Source organism: Triticum urartu, chromosome 2 (assembly GCF_003073215.2).
Source record: "Triticum urartu cultivar G1812 chromosome 2, Tu2.1, whole genome shotgun sequence".
NCBI classification, from domain to species: domain Eukaryota; kingdom Viridiplantae; phylum Streptophyta; class Magnoliopsida; order Poales; family Poaceae; genus Triticum; species Triticum urartu.
Window position 1 is genome coordinate 385,466,089 of NC_053023.1, and position 21,089 is coordinate 385,487,177.

The 21,089-nt window shown below is 44.5% G+C and overlaps 1 protein-coding gene across 1 annotated transcript; it reads right to left on the reverse strand.

The window, feature by feature from the left end:
- Positions 1-19,275: 19,275 nt before the first annotated feature.
- Positions 19,276-20,778, reverse strand: LOC125537448. The gene is made up of 2 exons (XM_048700765.1): positions 20,174-20,778; positions 19,276-20,090 (listed from the first exon to the last, which is right to left on the reverse strand). The coding sequence occupies exons 1-2, from the start codon at positions 20,480-20,482 to the stop codon at positions 19,881-19,883; spliced, it is 519 nt and encodes a 172-aa protein (XP_048556722.1). The 5' UTR covers positions 20,483-20,778; the 3' UTR covers positions 19,276-19,880.
- Between the last annotated feature and the right edge of the window lie 311 nt (positions 20,779-21,089).

The window sequence follows — 21,089 nt, forward strand, 5'->3', positions numbered from 1 at the left end:
TATAGCGTTGCTAGTTGCAGGTGAAGATTGGAGGCCGATCCTTGTTGGAACATTTGTTTACTTGTTGGGATATCACTATATATCTTATTTAATTAATGCATCTATATACTTGGTAAAGGGTGGAAGGCTCGGCCTTATGCCTGGTGTTTTGTTCCACTCTTGCCGCCCTAGTTTCCGTCATATCGGTGTTATGTTCCCGGATTTTGCGTCCCTTACGCGGTTGGGCTATAATGGGAACCCCTTGACAGTTCGCCTTAAGTAAAGCTCTTCTAGCAATGCCCAACATTGGTTTTACCATTCGCCACCTAGCCTTTTTTCCCTTGGGAGTCGCGCTCCTAAGGGTCATCATTATTTCCCCCCCCCCGGGCCAGTGCTCCTCTGAGTGTTGGTCCAACTGAGCGATGTCCGAGGCAACCAGGGGCAACTCTGGGCTGGCTTACCCGACGTCTTGCTCATCCGGTGTGCCCTGAGAACGAGATATGTGCAGCTCCTATCGGGATTTGTCGGCACATCTGGGTGGTGTTGCTGGTTTAGTTTTACCCTGTCGAAATGTCTTGTTGTACCGAGGTACCGATCCTGATCGGAATGTCTCGGGTGGAGGTCTATTCCTTCGTTGACCGCGAGAGCTTGTGATGGGCTAAGTTGGGACACCCCTGCAGGGATTTGAACTTTCGAAAGCCGTGCCCGCGGTTATTGGCAGATGGGAATTTGTTAACGTCCGGTTGTAGAAAACCTGAAGTTGACCTTAATTAAAATGAATCAACTGCGTGTGTAACCGTGATGGTCTCTTTCCAGCGGAGTCCGGGAAGTGAACACGGTTGTTGGAGTTATGCTTGACGTAGGTAGTCTAGGATCACTTCTTGATCATACTTTATCGACCGTGCTTTGCCTTCTCTTCTCGCTCTCTTTTGCGTATGTTAGCCGCCATATATGCTAGTCGCTTGCTGCAGCTCCACCTCATACCTTTACCTTACCCATAAGCTTAAATAGTCTTGATCGCGAGGGTGCGAGATTGCTGAGTCCCCGTGGCTCACAGATACTTCCAAAACCAGCTTGCAGGTGCCGATGAGACCGTGCAGATGACGCAACCAAGCTCAGGAGGAGCTCGAGGAAGACTTTGTCCATTGTGTTGTTTCTTTCTAGTTGATCAGTAGTGGAGCCCAGTTGGGGTCGATCGGGACCATTGTCGCATTTGGGGTTCTTCTTTTATTTTGGTTCCGTAGTCGGACCTTGAGTGTATTTGGATGATGTAATGCTTTATTCATGTATTTGTGTGAAGTGGCGATTGTAAGCCAACTATGTATCTCTTTCCCTTATGTATTACATGGGTTGTGTGAAGATTACCTCACTTGCGACATATGCCTTCAATGCGATTATGCCTCTAAGTCGTGCCTCGACACGTGGGAGATATAGTCGCATCGAGGGTGTTACAAGTTGGTATCAGAGCCTTCCCCGACCTTAGGAGCCCCATTGCTTGATCGTTTTAGCAGCCGGGTTGTGTCTAGAAAAATGTTTTGAGTCATTTAGGAATTATATATCGGAGAGTTTAGGAATTCTTTTTACTCCCCAGTCCCTTCGTCGCTCTGGTGAGGCATCCTGACGTAGAGTTTTGACTCTTCTCTTCTCAAATTTCACTAAAAAAAATTTAGGATCACGCGGGTATCTTGGAATCGTTCCGATGGTTTTGTGATGAGAACATTGTCTTGGTGCCTCCTGTCAGGGGTTTAGTGGAAGTGTCCCGAGGAGTTGAGCTCTGAGGTGTTGTCATCATAATTTTATCGTTGCAGTTCTGGAATACCTGAGTTTAGTATGCCAACATCGAAAATCTCTTTTATGCAGTTCGTTGGTGAGATAACCTCGACGCCACCCAGTACTGGGGCGGGAGTTCGGGAGTATTGCCATAACTTGTATAACGGATGCTTTTCGAAGGTTGAGGTAGATGATTTCCGAAGGTTTCTTGGTTATGTGTTGAAGGATGGATACAGCTGGATGTAGGATTTGCTAGTTTGGGTGAGATATTATGCTTCCCCTGTATCCCCAACACCTGATTGCATAACCGGAAAGGTTCGGGAGTTTCATAGGTGGGAATTCAAGTAGCTCTTAGGATATCTTTCTGACAGATGTATGATATGAAATTGGGGTTCGACGTCTAGTGGTCCGCCTATTCACGGTCTATTTTACAGTGGTCTCGTTGTGTCTTAAAGAGTCCTTGGCTATGCCGACTCGGGGACGCTTCGTATGTCATGTGCACTGCCTTGTACATGATGGTGCTGTACGATCGAGCCCGTGTAGGCCCCACCACGAAAACTTCGGGCGAAATTTCTATCATATGTTTGTTCTGGCTTATTCCGCAAGCCAATCCTTTGTTTTGTTTTGAGTTTTGGTATTCAAGTTGCTTCAAAGTCAAATGTTGATTCCGTACCTTCCCCAAATGGTGTTCTCATACTTCGGTGTGAATACCAATCCTTCTTGATCATCAAGATTGCCTTGTCAATCCTTTTCAACCGGCGTGTTTTTTTTCTCCTCAAGTGGATCCAATCATTTCAACATCCGCAAGATCAAGTATCAGTTCCTCTCAACGGTGTTCGTTTCATCCATTCCAAATTGTCTTTGTTTTTCCCACCCTCCCTCCCCTTTGTTTTCTCCAAGGATTCAGATTTCTTATCCAAGTATCCTTTATTGAGGGAAAGCATCTCCATTCCTTTTCGTCAATTTTCTTATCCGGTGATGCTCATGAAGATGCTAACGAAGTTTCTAGTTCATCATTCTTCATTCTTTTTCTTCTCCGGTGGAACCAATTCAAGCTTTCGGTGTTGATCATATTCTTTTCCGTATTTCAATGTTTTTCTCATACCGTTGCACCTCATAATCATCCACCTCTTGCTATTCAATTGTTCCGGAGTGCTCAAGAAATCCCGAAGATTCGTGCTTACACTCTGCTTTCGTTCAAGCTCTTTCAAGGATGTTATCTCATTCAAGCCATTTAAATTCAACCGGTGCAATCTCTCTTTGAAATCGTTCTACGGTGTATCTTTTCAGTGGGCCCTAACCCACAGGTCTTTTCCCAGGATCTTACCTGACTCTTCTAATTTTCCCGGAGCTATCCTAAATTCTTTTCCAAGTTTGACGTAAGAATGAGTTATCATCAGTCAAATACGTTTCTCCAAGATCTTTCAAATTCTTTTGATCATTGGCTCAACCTCTTCATTTTGATTCTTCCGGAGTGTCTAAATAATTCATGGTGGTGTTTCTCGTCATCATTCTCAGATTTTGAAGACCGAAGAAGAGTTTCTCTTTAATCTTGGTCCATCCTCTTCAAGATTCATGATTCCAGCTTGTCACCATCCTCTCGTAATTGTTTTCGATTGTGAGAATTCATTTCACCTATCCGGAGCATTTCAAGATTCTTTTCAGTTTGCTTCTCCGGAGCCCATCATCTCAGAGTTTATTCATTCTCAGCTGTCAGTTATTGTTCTCCTATCTTACCGGCGCTTCATTCAAGTGATCTCTAATCAGTTCGTGATCCCTTCGTTCTCATGGATCTGAATTCTCTCATGTATCTGCGCTCATTTGTCAATTCTTACCCGGTGATTCATCCCTTTATTCCGTTCATCTCCAATTCTTACGGTGGTTCGTGCAAGATTCCTCTTCTTTCGTTATCATATCAATTTATTCGTGTTTCAACCCTTCCGATGGTTCATTCAATACCTTCTCAAGTTTGTGCTATATCCATCTTAATCCTTTCTATGAGAATAAGTAGTATGCCAAATCCGTTGCTTGTCATCAATTTAATTGGCGAAGGATACGCATAACGTAATTCTTATTTTGTTCATCCAAGTGATTAATTCTTTATTCCGGAGCCTCATCAAAATTCTTGGTTTCAATTGTTTCATATTTTCTTTCCCGGAGTTCCAAGCTCTAATTATCACGGAGATCCATCTAAATCATTGCAAGGATTCACCTTGTATTTTCAACTTCTCTTTCTTTTCGTTTGATCATCCTTTTTGTTACCGGAGTTCTTCATGGAGGCTCTACATGATGGTGCATTAAGGATATAACTCCTTCTCCAACTTTGTCATCGAGATTCTTTTCTAAGAAACTCAAGCTTTCATCATCTTCCTATCCGGAGTGCATTTCTTTTTAATGTATCATTGGAGGTGGTATTATGTCATTCTTGATAATGTGACTTCATGTTTTCATGATTCACATGTTGTCAAGATTGGGATATTTTAAATCCATCAATCTCGTCATTGGAGCTATCTTGGGTTATATTTCACCTATAGCCTTCCCTAAGGATTGTTGCTAATTATGGTGCTTATAAATGATCCAAGTTTCTTCATTTATCCTCCCGGTGATATAAGTTTCTTGTCTCCTTGTTCATGTCAATCCAATCTAGTGCTTCCGTCAGTGGCAGAATTTCACCTCATAATGTTTGAGTTGTATTCCTCAAGCCCATATCAAGCTTATTATTTTCGTTGTTGGTTTTCCAACAACTCCGTTCTAGCATTTGTTGTAAGCGTGCTCCCTCGAGATCTTGTTTCCCTTCGTTCATCCCACTCCATTCTTACTTTTGTTCCGGAGGCTTTGTGATGTTGCTCTCTTCAACCCATCTTCTTGTGTTGACAAGATCATGTTCTTTTCATGATTGTCTATTTAACCGGAGTGTCGTGCCCTCTTTTCAAGTTATATCACCTTATCAAGTTCTTATTCAATTCCTCTCTTTTACACCGGAGTGCTGCCCGAATTTTGGTCTTCCTTGATCCCCTTCCTTAACCGGAGTGTTTTTCTATATATATCTTCCCTTCAACCTCAAGGTTTTTTCGCAATGCTCTTTGTTCCCTCTTTTCTAATGGAGTGTTTTCGACCTAGTTCACCTTCGTTGTATTCTTTTCTCGAATTTGTTCAACCTCTCAAGGTTCGTGGTTTCACTCGTTTGTCAGAAAAGCAACTTAGTTTACCTCTTCTCTTTCTCTTCCGTTTTCCCTCCGGTGCCATTCTAGATCTCGGGACGAGATCCTCTCGTAGTGGTGGAGTGTTGTAACGCCCTGAGACCGATGTGCCAGGTGTCGTTCAGTTATTCGTTGTCGTTGCCGTGTCATTTGCTTGCGTGTTGCATCTTGTCATATCATCATGTGCATTGCATCATCATGTTTTCAAAACTTGCATCCGTCCCGGCCTCCTTCTTTCTTCCGTTGTCCGTTCTGAGCCCAGACACACTTGCACGCGCCCGCGGCATATTCGAAATATTATTTTTATAAGTGGCGGGAAAATGTTCTCGGAATGGGATGAAAGTTGGCATGTGGTGTTGTTATGTTGTTAGTAGGTCGCCTGCCAAGTTTCATCGCATTCGGAGCTCGTTTGATAGCCCAACCGTTAAACTATAGCGGCAATATAGCCGGTATTTTCGTCGGACGTTTTCGGTCTCCGGAAACAGTCGCCGGGCCTCTCTCTTCTCTTCTCTCAGCCTGAGGACTTCCGCACAGCCCACTACCTACCGCCAGGACCAACCTAACCTCTCTCGTCAGCCCGCGGCCCCCCTCACGTGCGCGTCCGAAATTGTCCCGGACCCGACCCGGGCAGTCATCACCGTTGTGTCCGGATCATCCCCAAACGTCTACAAAACGTCTCCGTTTTATTTATTGGACTTCCCAACCTAGTTATCTCGGCCCGTCCGATTTTGATCGGAGGGACCAAATCACGCTACACCTAGATATCCAATCATCTTCGGTTTAGTTTTGCTCTCACCTAGTCTATTTTTTTTCTCAACCGCCCAATTTAGATCGAAGGGTCCGAATCTACCCTAAACTTCCCCCTCTTTCCATATATAAAAGGACTCCTAGTCTAAATCTAGACCAAACCCTAAAAACTAGGGGTCTTGTCCCATCCTCCGCCGCCGCCAGCCACTATCTCCTCCTCCTTGGGATCCCCTCCCGATCCAAACTAACCAACCACGGCCATGTCGCTCCTCCTCGTTTTCAACGCCGCCCAACCAACGCTCTCCTCTGGATCACCTCGATCCACCAACCAGCGGCAACAATACCCGTAGAAGAGAGCCAGGGGCTCGATCCCTGTTCATCCCGAGCGCTAGCCAGGCTCTTCCTCGACCCAGCTGGCGCTACCTCCCTGAGCGCCGCCGTGCTCACGACCGTGCCTCCTCTCCCTCCTCGGCTCGATCCGAATGGATCATGAGCTCCGAGCGCCATGCCCCAGCTTCGTCGCGCGCCCTGCCTCGCCATGTACGTCTCCACCGCGCAGGTTCCTCCTCCGTTCCGTCCTGCTGCTGCAAGTCTCGCCGCGGCCAAGCTCCTGCTAGAGCCATCCCGTCCGTGGCTCCCGCGAGCCGCCATCCAGGACCCCGACAGGCCGCGCCACTCACCGGAGTGGAGTCTCGCAGGTCGTGGCCCCTCGCCCCTCCAATCCAGCGACCCCTCTCCATGGTTCCCCATTGTCTCTAACCTCTCTCTCTCTCTCTCTCTCATGGATGCAGTACGCCATGGATCTGGAGTCCCACACCCGAGCTCCGTCCGCCACCGTTGCCCGGAATCGACGCCAGACGACTCGACCCGCCCGTTCCGGCCGGTTCCCATCGATCCCGTCGCCAGGAACCTTGTTGTTGTCTTCTCCATTGCCTTGTTCTGCTGCTGTTTCTGTTTTCTTCAGAAATGAGAACAGGAGCAGCTCGCCTCCTCGTCTCGCTCGTGCGTTGACCGAGCGCAGGGCTAGTAGGCCCAGCTGCGCGCCTAGCAGCCAACCGGCCTCTGCATCAACTGGGCCTTGGCCCAATGTGAGAACCCCCAGCCCCTCATGTGCACTTTTGGGCCGGCCAGATTCGGCCTGGGACCTATTTTTTTTCCGCAAAACGTTTTTGTCTATTATCCGCAGGATTGCAGTTTTATAGAAAAGCCCTCATACATCATGCATTTAATAATTCCACAACCGTGCATCGGTTTGAAAAACTTAATATATGAAACTTGCTCAGAATTTTGTGTAGATTAATAATAACCAACTTTCATCTATGTTTGAAATGTTTAAAATGATGTTTGCATTATTTTCCCTCCTATGCCATGCTAAAATGCTTTAATTCATAACTAATTAACCGTAGCTCCGATTTAAATAATCTTTATATGTAAATGGGGTAGAAAAATGCCTAGTTTAAAATGGCCTTACTTTGCATGTTTAACAACTCTAAAATATTGTTTAGGGCAGAACAGTACCAAACCTTAAATTATGCATATGAGGATTTTCCGGATTGTTGTTCGTTGCTTCCGGCCTCATTTAAACTTGCCTAGATAGGTAGTTTTGTTGTGCTTCCCCTCTTGCCATGTTTAACAACATTTAATATTGTTGGGTACATAAACGAGATCGAAATAAATAACTTGTCGTGGTGTTTCGTCAATATGCAACTCATTGCATATTGAGCTCCACTTAATTTGTAGGATTGTTTGTGCACTTTGCCGTGCCATGCTTCATTAAACCGGACATGCATCATACTTGACTGTGCATCATGCCATGATTATGCGATGGTTGTTTACCATGATTGTTTGCTTCTTTCCGATGTTGCTTCTTCGGGTTGGTTCCGGTAACGTCGTGATTGTGAGGATCCGTTCGTCTACGTCCGTTTGTCATCTTCATGGACTCGTTCTTCTTCCTTGCGGGATCTCAGGCAAGATGATCATACCCTCGAAATCACTACTATCTTTGCTATGCTAGTTTGCTCGCTCTTTGCTATGCCAATGCTACGATGCCTACCATTTGCTTGTCAGCCTCCCAATTGCCATGTCAAACCTCTAACCCACCATGTCCTAGCAAACCGTTGATTGGCTATGTTACCGCTTTGCTCAGCCCCTCTTATAGCGTTGCTAGTTGCAGGTGAAGATTGGAGGCCGATCCTTGTTGGAACATTTGTTTACTTGTTTGGATATCACAATATATCTTATTTAATTAATGCATCTATATACCTGGTAAAGGGTGGAAGGCTCGGCCTTATGCCTGGTGTTTTGTTCCACTCTTGCCGCCCTAGTTTCCGTCATATCGGTGTTATGTTCCCGGATTTTGCGTCCCTTACGCGGTTGGGCTATAATGGGAACCCCTTGACAGTTCGCCTTAAGTAAAGCTCTTCTAGCAATGCCCAACATTGGTTTTACCATTCGCCACCTAGCCTTTTTTTCCCTTGGGAGTCGCGCTCCTAAGGGTCATCATTATTTCCCCCCCCCCCCCGGGCCAGTGCTCCTCTGAGTGTTGGTCCAACTGAGCGATGTCCGGGGCAACCAGGGGCAACTCTGGGCTGGCCTAACCGACGTCTTGCTCATCTGTGTGTGCCCTAAGAAACAGATATGTGCATCTCCTATCGGGATTTGTCAGCACATTCGGGTGGTGTTGCTGGTTTAGTTTTACCCTGTCGAAATGTCTTGTTGTACCGAGGTACCGATCCTGATCGGAATGTCTCGGGTGGAGGTCTATTCCTTCGTTGACCGCGAGAGCTTGTGATGGGCTAAGTTGGGACACCCCTGCAGGGATTTGAACTTTCGAAAGCCGTGCCCGCGGTTATTGGCAGATGGGAATTTGTTAACGTCCGGTTGTAGAAAACCTGAAGTTGACCTTAATTAAAATGAATCAACTGCGTGTGTAACCGTGATGGTCTCTTTCCAGCGGAGTCCGGGAAGTGAACACGGTTGTTGGAGTTATGCTTGACGTAGGTTGTTTTAGGGTCACTTCTTGATCATACTTTATCGACCGTGCTTTGCCTTCTCTTCTCGCTCTCTTTTGCGTATGTTAGCCGCCATATATGCTAGTCGCTTGCTGCAGCTCCACCTCATACCTTTACCTTACCCATAAGCTTAAATAGTCTTGATCGCGAGGGTGCGAGATTGCTGAGTCCCCCGTGGCTCACAGATACTTCCAAAACCAGCTTGCAGGTGCCGATGAGACCGTGCAGATGACGCAACCAAGCTCAGGAGGAGCTCGAGGAAGACTTTGTCCGTTGTGTTGTTTCTTTCTAGTTGATCAGTAGTGGAGCCCAGTTGGGGTCGATCGGGACCATTGTCGCATTTGGGGTTCTTCTTTTATTTTGGTTCCGTAGTCGGACCTTGAGTGTATTTGTATGATGTAATGCTTTATTCATGTATTTGTGTGAAGTGGCGATTGTAAGCCAACTATGTATCTCTTTCCCTTATGTATTACATGGGTTGTGTGAAGATTACCTCACTTGCGACATATGCCTTCAATGCGATTATGCCTCTAAGTCGTGCCTCGACACGTGGGAGATATAGTCGCATCGAGGGTGTTACAAATACCGCCCCTCCTAGCTTCTCCCCCATCTCCTTCCAGCTTCCGCTGCGCGTGATGGACGTCATGGCAGGGAACGTGAGCTCGCTGGATTCCTTGCTCGTACATTTTTTTGAACTCACGATTCCTTGCCTGTATAGCCGCAGTGTCCAGGATGTTCAACTTCGCCGCCTCAGGCCGTGCAACTTCGCCGCGTCTTGCAACTTGCTCTGCTTCAAGGCGCCATGCTTGTGGCAGGTGGCCTCATTTGATGTCTGAAGTTGGTTCCTTCCCACCTATCTTAAAAACTGTATCCAAGTCAAAGCGTCGATTCCTTCCCCCTTTCCTGTTTTGTATTGTTCTCTAAGTGAATTTGATGTCTGAAGTTCAGCTGTACTGCCCCCTATCCAGTTTGTTTATCTGCTCCGTTTTTTGTAGTTGATGTAGGTTGCAGCACCTGTCGTCGTCATTTTTAGCCCCCATGTCATGTGGCAAATCATGTAGCTGACCATGAAGCTTTGCCTCCCTGCTACTCCTACATCGGCAATTTGGAATGGAATTCAACAACTTTAGCTATAGTTTAGATAATCGAATGACAGAGGTTGCTCTAGAAACTAGAGTAGTATACTTCAGGCTTCAGAATGTAGATAACCGAATGTTCATGCAGTCAAACATGTAAGTATACTTCAGAGTTAGAGTGTAGGTTATATGAAGATATTCAGAAGTTCAAAAGTTGAGTTTCATGAAAAGTTCAATTTCAAGGAAGAGCTTTACGAAGTATTATTACTAAAAAAGATTAGTGTGTTTGGTGCGTGTGTGCTGAGTGTGATGTCTCTTGTGTGTGGGTGCTCACTCTATAGTTGTTCGCGTGTTCTCATGTGTATTGCGAGCTCATATATGTGCGCTCTGTTTTTTCTTACCACTCGTGTGTTCGCTCCGGGGTGTGAGCTTTGGCTTCTGAAAAATACATTATGAAGAAACTGGTGCTACTGTTAGTTGACCATCCATATATTCCTTCAGCTCAGTAAGATAGTTGGTCTAGAAACGGTGCTACTGCTAGTTACTTTTACATAATTCTTTAGTAGTTGGTTAGCCTAAATCAGTAGGCATCGAGCTCAAAATTGTGAAGCTGATACTCTGCACACTGCTCTAGCAGACAACAAGAGATGCTCTAACTGAAAATCTGAAACTCAATTGTGTCACGAGTGCCTAACCATGTTCATCGATGCAGATCTGATCACAAACTCTTTATTTTTCCATGTGAAATCGATTCAGGTGAGGGCATCCGGTCACGGAGAGATGTGTGGAGCGCTGCATTCCGCTCCCCTTGACCCCGTGTCCGCAAATGACCGAGATTATTGTCACATGTGGACTGCAGCGACGACCGAATCCGACCTTCACTAGCATCACCATTCTTCCTTCTCCTGTTCACCAACGTGCACCGCCATCCTCTTGTGACGTTCCACCCGCTAATGTAAAAGACAAACAATTTTGTATAGGAGATGTTAATGTAGTACTGCTCATGGGCAAAAGTTTATCAAAGTTCTCGTAAAAAAGTTTTTTTTTGTAAAAAGTTAAGAAATTCATGGAAGTTCGATTTGTGTATGCTTGTGAGACTGAAACTTTTTTCAGTTGATGTCCGCCAAAAAATGTGGATATGTTGTGCGTGTGTGTGTGTGCAGTACACCGAATTGAAAAAGACTATTTTCTGTGATGTAGATCAAAGAAAAAACATAGCAAATTTAAAAATGTGGATACACACATTTTCTATGTATGAGCAAAAAGGGAAAAATGCATAATTTTTTCCTTCTTAATTTTCCTCTTTGTGATTGTGTGCTCTCCCTGTGTTTTTACAAAATGTCCACAATGAAAGAAAATGTGCCCTATTCCCTATGTGGTCTGCACATTTGGTTGCTTCACAAAAAAAGTCAGTGAAGTTCAAGTATTATTGCTGCTGAAAAAGTTCAAAAATAAAAGAACGAGGAGTTCCCAAAGTTTGGTTGTTTCGTCAACACCAGAGGTTCAACAAAAAGATGCTCAAGAGGAATGATAAAAATATTAGTTGATATGACAACCCCTTCGAGTCCAAAAATGAAAACCAGTGAAGTTCAACAAAAACCCCACTAATCCTAGAGTTCAAAAAATAAACGGAAAAGGTTAAAAAAACCAGGGAACATTCATGACATATGTGTAGAAGTTTAGAGGGAGCTACGAAAGAAATTAGAGGAATAAAAAATATTTAGGCACAAAAAAGAACAAACTTGTTTATTTCATGTAACAAAAACTTTAATAATTCAAGGGCGGGATTTAAAAGTCGAGACTCAAGAGATGTGATGTGCAGAGGAGAAAAATCAACGGTTTAGACTTGAGTAATTCATGGTGAAAAAACCAATAAAAATCAAGAAAAATCAGGTTTTCTCATTACTAGAGAATAAAACCAAGAAGTTCAATTAGAAAAAGCGGAGGAGTTTGATATTTATAACAATTTTTCTTGTTACTAAAGAATAAAACCAATAAGTTCAATTTGAAATAACGAAGAAGTTCGATGTTTCTAACAAAACTTCAGTTTTCACATTTCTAAAGATACACAAAGAAGTTCAAATAAAAAAAGTTAGAGCGGTTCGATGTCCATAAAAACCCAGATTTTTTCCGTTAGTAAAGCCAAACGGAGAGTAGTTCAAATTGATAACTGCCCAAAATTCATGTACTGCATGGTGTGCATTTCGTATGAGAAAAAAAGTATAAAAAGCCAAAGTCTAAATATTTAGTTGCTCGAAGTTCAAGTGACCTGCCTGGGAAAGTTCAAAAATGGATTTTCCCCATTACTAACAAATAAAACTAAGAAGTTCAAATTTAAAAAATGGTGAATTTCGATGTCTATAAAAATGCAGATTTTTCTCATAATTTTTCTCATTACTAACGAAAAAACAAGAAGTTCTGTTCGAAAATATCCAAGAAGTTGTACGATGTTTATTACAAAATTAGGATTTTTTCCGTTACAAATGAATAACACCAAGAACTCTGCCTATGTTGTCTCAACATAGTCGGTCCCAAGCCCGGGTAAAGGAGGAGGGTTGTGATAGGCTTGGCGAGCCAACGTAAAAACTCAGCCACTCTTATGGAGATGAAACCCAAAATATTTTTGTTGGGGCGTAACCCTCTCAGTGACGCGCCACATCGGAACCCGGGTGTGGTGGAAAATGGGCAAGGGCCGGGCCGTCACCCCCCAGGTGGCGCGTCGTATCTTGATCCGGATACGGTGGTAAGTGAGCGAGGATCGGGTCGTCGCATCCTTAGTGGCGCGCTATATCGGCGCCCGGATGTAGTGGAAAATGAGCAAGGGTCTTCGCATTTGACTCGATGAGTGCGAAGGGTAAGGAAGCTAGCCGAGCCTAGGAGGATTCGCTTAGGTAGCTGGAACGTAGGGTCTCTAACAGGGAAGCTTCGGGAGCTTGTTGATGCATCGGTGAGGAGAGGTGTTGATATCCTTTGCGTCCAAGAAACCAAATGGACAGGACAGAAGGCGAAGGAGGTGGAGGATACCGGCTTCAAGCTGTGGTACACGGGGACGACTGCAAACAGAAATGGCATAGGCATCTTGATCAACAAGAGCCTCAAGTATGGAGTGGTAGACGTCAAGAGACATGGGGATCGGATTATCCTGGTCAAGCTGGTAGTTCAGGACTTGGTTCTCAATGTTATCAGCGCATATGCCCCGCAAGTAGGCTACAATGAGAACACCAAGAGGGAGTTCTGGGAAGGCCTGGAAGACATGGTTAGGAGTGTACCGATTGGTGAGAAGCTCTTCATAGGAGGATACCTCAATGGCCATGTGGGTACATCTAACACAGGTTTTGAAGGGGCGCATGGGGGCTTTGGCTATGGCATCAGGAATCAAGAAGGAGAAGATGTCTTAAGCTTTGCTCTAGCCTACAGCATGATTGTAGCTAACACCCTCTTTAGAAAGAGAGAATCACATCTGGTGACTTTTAATAGTGGCCAACACTCTAGCCAGATTGATTTCATCCTCTCGAGAAGAGAAGATAGGCGTGCGTGCCTAGACTATAAGGTGATACATCACCGGGAGAGAGTGTTGTACCCCATCATAAGCTGGTGGTTGTTGACTTCCGCTTTCGGATTCTTGTCCAGCGGGATAAGCTTGCCAAAGTCGCTAGAACAAAGTGGTAGAAGCTCAAGGGGGAGGTAGCTCAGGCGTTCAAGGGAGGGTCATTAAGGAGGGCCCTTGGGGGGAAGGAGGGGATGCGGACAATGTGTGGATGAAGATGGAGACCTGCATTCGTAAGGTGGCCTCGGAGGATTTTGGAGTGTCCAAGGAAGGAGAAGCGAACATAAGGATACCTGGTGGTGGAATGATGATGTCCAGAAGGCGATTAAAGAGAAGAAAGATTGCTTCAGACGCCTGTACCTGGATAGGAGCGCAGACAACATAGAGAAGTACAAGATAGCGAAGAAGGCCGCAAAGCGAGCTGTTGGTGAAGCAAGGGGTCGGGCATATGAGGACCTCTACCAATGGTTAGGCACGTAGGAAGGCGAGAGGGACATCTATAAGATGGCCAAGATCCGAGAGAGGAAGACGAGGGATATTGGCCAAGTCAAATGCATCAAGGACGGAGCAGGACAACTCTTGGTGAAGGACGAGGAGATTAAGCATAGATGGGGGGAGTACTTCGACAAGCTGTTCAATGGGGAGAATGAGAGTTCTTCCATTGAACTAGATGACTCCTTTGATGAGACCAGCACATGTTTTGTGCAGAGAATCCAGGAGTCTGAGGTCAAGGAGGCTTTAAAAAGGATGAAAGGAGGTAAGGCGATGGACCCTGACTGTATCCCCATTGAGGTGTGGAAAGGTCTCGGGGACATAGCGATAGTATGGCTAACCAAGCTTTTCAACCTCATCTTTAGGGCAAACAAGATGCCAGAAGAATGGAGACGGAGTATATTAGTACCAATCTTCAGGAACAAGGGGGATGTTCAGAGTTGTACTAATTACCATGGGATTAAGCTAATGAGCTATACAATGAAGCTATGGGAGAGAGTCATTGAGCACCGCTTAAGAAGAATGACAATCGTGACCAAAAATTAGTTTGGTTTCATGCCTGGGAGGTCGACCATGGAAGCCATTTTCTTGGTACGACAACTTATGGAGAGATATAGGGAGCAAAAGAAGGACTTGCATATGGTGTTCATTGACTTGGAGAAGGCCTATGATAAGATATCGCGGACTGTCATGTGGTGGGCCTTGGAGAAACAGAGTCCCAGCAAAGTACATTACCCTCATCAAGGACATGTATGGTAATGTTGTGACAAGTGCTCGAACAAGTGATGTCGACACCGATGACTTCCCGATTAAGATAGGACTGCATCAGGGGTCAGCTTTGAGCCCTTATCTTTTCGCATTGTTCATGGATGAGGTCACAAGGGATATACAAGGAGATATCCCATGGTGTATGCTCTTTGCAGATGATGTGGTGCTAGTTGAGGATAGTCGGGCGAGGGTAAATAGGAAGTTAGAATTATGGAGACAAACCTTGGAATCGAAAGGGTTTAGACTTAGTAGAACTAAAACCGAGTACATGATGTGCGGTTTCAGTACTGCTAGGTGTGAGGAGGAGGAGGTTAGCCTTGATGGCCAGGTGGTACCTCGGAAGGACGCCTTTCGGTATTTGGGGTCAATGCTGTAAGAGGATGGGGGTATTGATGAAGATGTAAACCATCGAATCAAAGCTGGATGGATGAAGTGGAGCCAAGCTTCTGGCATTCTCTGTGACAAGAGAGTGCCACAAAAGCTAAAAGGCAAGTTGTACAGGACGGCGGTTCGACCCGCAATGTTGTATGGCGCTGAGTGTTGGCCGACTAAAAGGCGACATGTTCAACAGTTAGGTGTGGCGGAGATGCGTATGTTAAGATGGATGTGTGGCCACACGAGGAAGGATCGATTCCAGAATGATGATATACGAGATAGATTTGGGGTAGCACCAACTAAAGAGAAGCTTGTCCAACATCGCCTGAGATGGTTTGGGCATATTCAGCGCAGGCCTCCAGAAGCTCCAGTGCATAGCGGATGGCTAAAGCGTGCGGAGAATGTCAAGAGAGGGCGGGGTAGACCGAATTTGACATGGGAGGAGTCCGTTAAGAGAGACGTGAAGGATTGGAGTATCACCAAAGAGCTAGCTATGGACAGGGGTGCGTGGAAGCTTGCTATCCATGTGCCAGAGCCATGAGTTGGTTGCAAGATCTTATGGGTTTCACCTCTAGCCTACCCCAACTTGTTTGGGACTGCAGGCTTTGTTGTTGTTGTTGTTGTTGTTGTTGTTGTTGTTGTTGTTGTTGTTGTTGTTGTTGTCGTTGTTGTTGTTGTTGTTGTTGTTGTTGTTGTTGTAAATGAATAACACCAAGAAGTCCAAATTGAAAAAACTAAGAAGTTCAATTTTAAAAATACAATAGTTCAATGCATATGAAAAACTCAGATTTTCCCCGATACTAAATAATAAACCAAAAAGTTCAATTTCAAAAAATGGAGCAGTTCAATATTTATCACAAAAACTTAATTTTTTTTCTCGTTGCTAACGAATAAACCAAGAAGTTCAGTTCAAAATATAGAAGAAGTTATATAATGTTTATTACAAAACTAAGATTTTTTCCGTATAAAAATTGAATACAATTCTTTACTCAAAATATAAAAAGGTGAAGTTCAAATTGAAATAACAAAGAAGTTCGGAGTTTATTAAAACGTAGGATTTACTTGTTCAAAAAATAAAAAAATACAAGACCATTTTTTGCACTTTTAAAAACAACTCATAAACGAAAACAATGGTTGCTAGAAGTTTAAGTGCTCGGTGAGGAAAAGTAAAAAAAATCTTGTGGGAGAGGTTCACCATGTATTTAGATGTCCAAAATACATAAAAAAATATGTTGTTTTTTGTGTTTTAAAATAATTATCTCAAACCAGAGAGAAGTTCAAAGTGACAACAACCAGAAGTTCACGTACTACGTCGTGTGTATTTCATATAAGAAAAATACAAATAAAGTGAAACAGAGTGAAGTTCAAACAGACATGCCCCAGAAGTTCAACTACTTCACGCAGTGCAAAAAACATCATGTCAAAAACATCACGTCAAAAATAGAGTGAAGTTCAAACAGACATGCCCGAGAAGTTCAACTACTTCATGCAGTGCATTTCCATTCGCGATGAAGGCGGAAATCATGATCTCGTCATTTTCTAATTTACTTCAAAACAGCAGGAATATCATTTGTGTAAGTTCAAGTCCTCGGTCGGAGAAAGTTAAAAATATATTGTGAGAGAGGTTTGTACAAAAATAATATCATTTGTGTAACACTGACAAAATGGATGAGAAAATTACAATAAAAAATATGTCACAGAAGATCAATGTGAAACAGCAGGAAGTTCACCAACTACACTGAATGAATTTCAGATGAAAAACTTTTAAAATTATCACGAGCATGAAAAAATGATCAACACGCGAAAGTTGCATGTTTACAACAGCTTTCCACCGGTATATCACTTGCTCAATTTCGATGAGTGGATGGAGAGCTACGAGGAAAGAAAGCACGTGAAAAAATAGAGTGAAATTCAAGTAGACATGCCGAGAAGTTCAAGTTCTTCACGCGTTGCATATTCGAAGAATCTGTTTCGCGATAAAGTCAGAACAAATGATCTCGCCGTTTTTGAAATTACTTGTAAGCAGCTAGGAATTAGAGAAAAAACATCAACTTGAAAAAGTTTTGCATTTTTTGTTGCTTTTCAGCGGTATATTATTTGCCCCATTCCGATAAAGTTCATAGAAATTACGGTGAAAATACGTCTTTAGCCATTTGCAAAATTGACTTAAAACCATAAGGAATTGGGAGAAACAATATATACCAAAAAGTTTCGCATTTCCTCAAGCTTTTAGACGCCATATCATTTGCTGCATTCGGACGTACAGTTAAATAATTAGCTCAAGAATACAAAGTCGGTGGAACTTGTATTGTTTTCTAAATTACTTTTAAACCGTTTAAAATTAGAAAAAACTTCCAACATGAAAATGTAGCTCATTTTCATAATCTTTCCAACACCATATCATTTGCCTCAATTGGATTAGCCGTTTAGAAATGGCATCGAAAATATGAACTCGGTTGTTCCGTCTGCGAAATTCTACGATTTTCCAAATTACTCTTTATTCATATGGAATTAGAAAAAACTTTGAACATGTGGAAGGAGCGGTTTTGCAGCAGCTTTCCAACGCCATATTGTTCGCCTCATTCCAATAAACGGTTTAGAAATGCGATCGAAAATACGATTCATGTTTTTTGTATAAAGAAAAAATGGTTTTCAGAACTGCTCTTAAACCGCTTATATTTTGCAAAATTTTAACTCTGGTCATGATGCTCGTGTCCATAGCTTTCCAACGGTATATCGCAAGCCCCATTTGGGCAATGTTTGCGAAAGTTCAACCTAGCACTGGGGGACGTTCAACGTACTAATGCCTCGGCATGTCTGGTTGTGATCAGAATAATATTCTCATATATATATATATATATATATATTGCTAATATTAGCAGAATAACTATTCTGATAACACTTCTGCACTGCACGCTCAACGCAAGTGTACGTCATTGTTTGAACCAAGTGTGCTGCAGTACTCAGACGAGTGAACTTCGTGTCGAAAAAACTACATGCAGTGTTTTTTTGATACTGTTTTCGCTCTAGTTTTTTAACCGTTTATCGGAACGAGAAGTATAATATACCATTGGAAATCTATGGATTAGGCGCAACTTCGCCATGTTGAACATTTTTCGAGATTCCCCACAGTTTAAGAGTAGTTTTAAAAATGATGCGGCAGACGACGAGTGGCAGCGAGCGTTTTTTCGCGTTTTTTTTCTAAACCACTAGTTGGAATGAAGCAAATGATACACCGTTGGAAAGTTATCTTCGAGGCGCATCTTTTTCATATTTATTATTTTCTCTAATTTGTTATGGTTTAAGAGCAGTTTCAAATTTACTAAATCGCCGAATTTTGTTTTTCAATTTTTTTGAAATTTTGGTATTGTTTTTGCTCCAGTTTTCCAAGCGTTTGTCGAAATGAGGCATATGATACGTCATTGGAAAGCTAGGGACGAGGCGCAACTTTCATATGTTGAAATGTTTTTGAGATTCCTTACTGTTTTTAGTTAATTTTAAAAATCGTGCGGCAAAGGACGAGAGACAGCGGCCGTTTTTCGCGAAATTTTTACAAACCGCTGCTCAAAATGATTGAAATTATGCGCTGTTGGAAAGATATCGATGAGGCGCAACTTTTTCATGTAGAACACTCTCGCCGATTCCTTACGGTTTAGGAGCAATTTTGATTTTAACGAAATACGGACACTTTGTTTTTTCGCGACACCAAAATCGTCGTATGCATTGCATTAGACAGAAAAATGCACTACTTTAGACTAAAAACTACACTTCATCGGACAAACAAGTGCACTGCATGATTTCTTTTTTATGGGACGTAAATTTTCCTAAATGAGGTGAAGTGCACTTCATGTCGAGTGTTGGTGAACCGCAAGACTATGAAAAGTGAACCTCGAGACTACCGTAAATGGGCCGTACTGCATCAGACAAAAAACCACACTTATTTACACTAAAAACCGCACTTCGTTGGACAGGCCAGCGCACTACATGATTTCTTTTTTGTGGGACGTAAATTTTACCAAACGAGGTGGAGTGCACTTATTTAGACTAAAACCTGCACTTCATCGGACTGGCAAGTGCACTGCATGATTTATTTTTTGTGAGACGTAAAATTTTCCAAATGAGGTGGAGTGCACTTCATGTCGAGCGTTGGTGAACCTCAATACTATGAAAAGTGAACCACATTATTTTTCTTTTATCACCCCCGTAATGTTTTTTATCAACGAGTATGCACTACAGGGACAAGGTGAGTGTACTGCATCAATTGTTCTTTTCCAATTTTCTTTCTACTGCACACAAACAACAGAGTGAGCTGCATTAAAAAAATAAACTTTTTCCAGTTTGTTTTCTTCCATTTTTTTGCACTTGGCAACATAGTGAACCGCTCGGAGATAGAAGATCACTACAACAATGAAACAAGTGAGCTGCACTTAATTTTTTTCTTTTCTTCTATGCATGTGTTCGAGAGCCACAAACAAAACAAAGTGCATTAGAAAAAGAAGTGAACTTCTCATGGGCAAGTGCACTGCAGAATTTTTGCTAGACGACACATTGGCGGGGGTTGCGAGCTGCATGCACTGGAAATACGGACTGCAGCGCGGTGAGGTGAGTACTGCACTCGGCAGAAGGAGGCAAAATGGCGTTGACCCGGAGGAGCACTCGTCGCCATCCTGGCCAAAGCACCGAACCGCCTGGCACATGTTTTTGAGCTGCACCACAGCGCTGACCACCTGCCCCCGTGAAGGAGAGCACCCTATGGAACTGCACTTCTGTCCCGCCGGTAGGGAACCGCAACAAGTTGAGCAGAGAGCTGCTTCCGGTGGCTCGTTGACGACAGCATACACACATTTGAATTTCACACCGCACTGCATCGGCAAAATCTGAACATTTTCTTTCGGAACTAAAGATCAATGCTCCACTAGCTGAAGGAATTACACGAGCTGCCTCGCCAACACAATCGTGCTGCACGCGCGCGCATGCCGGACTGCATTACCATGCTGCCCCAGTGAGGATCCATGACAGAGGGAGGGTTGAGATCCCACGGCCGAAGCCCGTGCTCACTGGGAGGTGCTCCTTGTGCTCGGCTGCAGAGAAGATCGAGAGAGGAAGGTAGGTGGCCTCCTGGTGCCTGCACATCATGGTGGTGGGTGAGATGGAGAAGGGGACATGGGGTGGGAGGGAGGAGGAGGGGTGGCCATGGCTTAGCCTTACCCGTGATGGATCTGTCCAGGAGACGCAAGGTGGAGCTCCTCCCGCTCCATCCAGCCTCGGAGAGTCATAGGGGGAAGCAGGGCGCAGCTCCTGCAACGCCTCCAGGGCGGCGCCGCGGCAAGGATTCTGGGGTTGGGGGCGCCAGTTGCGGGACTCACTGGATCCGCGTGGGACGGGGACAGGGAGGCCACCGTGTGGGGAGATTACAGCTACCCTCGGCGGCGCTGGGGCTGGGGGCGGCCGCTCGAAATCCCTCGGCTGCAAGGGAACATGGCCGGCTGGATCTAATAGGGCGACGACTGGATCCATGCACCGGAGTGCTATACGGAGGTGGATGCACCTCCTACATCCCAGCTCACCGACGGAAGCCTGGCGGAGCACTCCCTCCACATGGTAGTAGGTAGCAGCGGTGGCCGGCAGGAGGAGCTGCTGCGGTGGCGCGGGGCGGGAGGTGGTGTGATGGCGCGCGTGGGAGGCGGTGCGGCGGTGCGGGGAGGGAGGGGGTCCGGCGGCACGGGGGAGGGAGGTGGTGCGGCGATGGGGTGGGATGTGGAGGTGGTGCGGCGTGGGTCTAGGAGCAGAGAACAGGGGAGTGGGGAGGGGGCGATAGGATTAGGTGAGGGGAGTGGGGAGGGGGCGATAGGATTAGGTGGGGGTAGGGGTTTGTTCAGTGCAGTTCTGTCGTCGTTAGTCTAGCTACGTCTGTGGTTCGTACGTGTTAGCAGAATAAGGTTTCAAGGTGTGTTATTAGAATAGACCCATCCTATATACACACACATTTAGGCTATTCTGTTTCGCGTAATAGAATATTATTCTGTTACTATTGTTGAACTGATGAATGCCAGCGGTTGAACTGATGAATTCAAGACGGTTGAACTGATGCTTTCACCTAACAGAAAAATAAATCCTCCCTCCT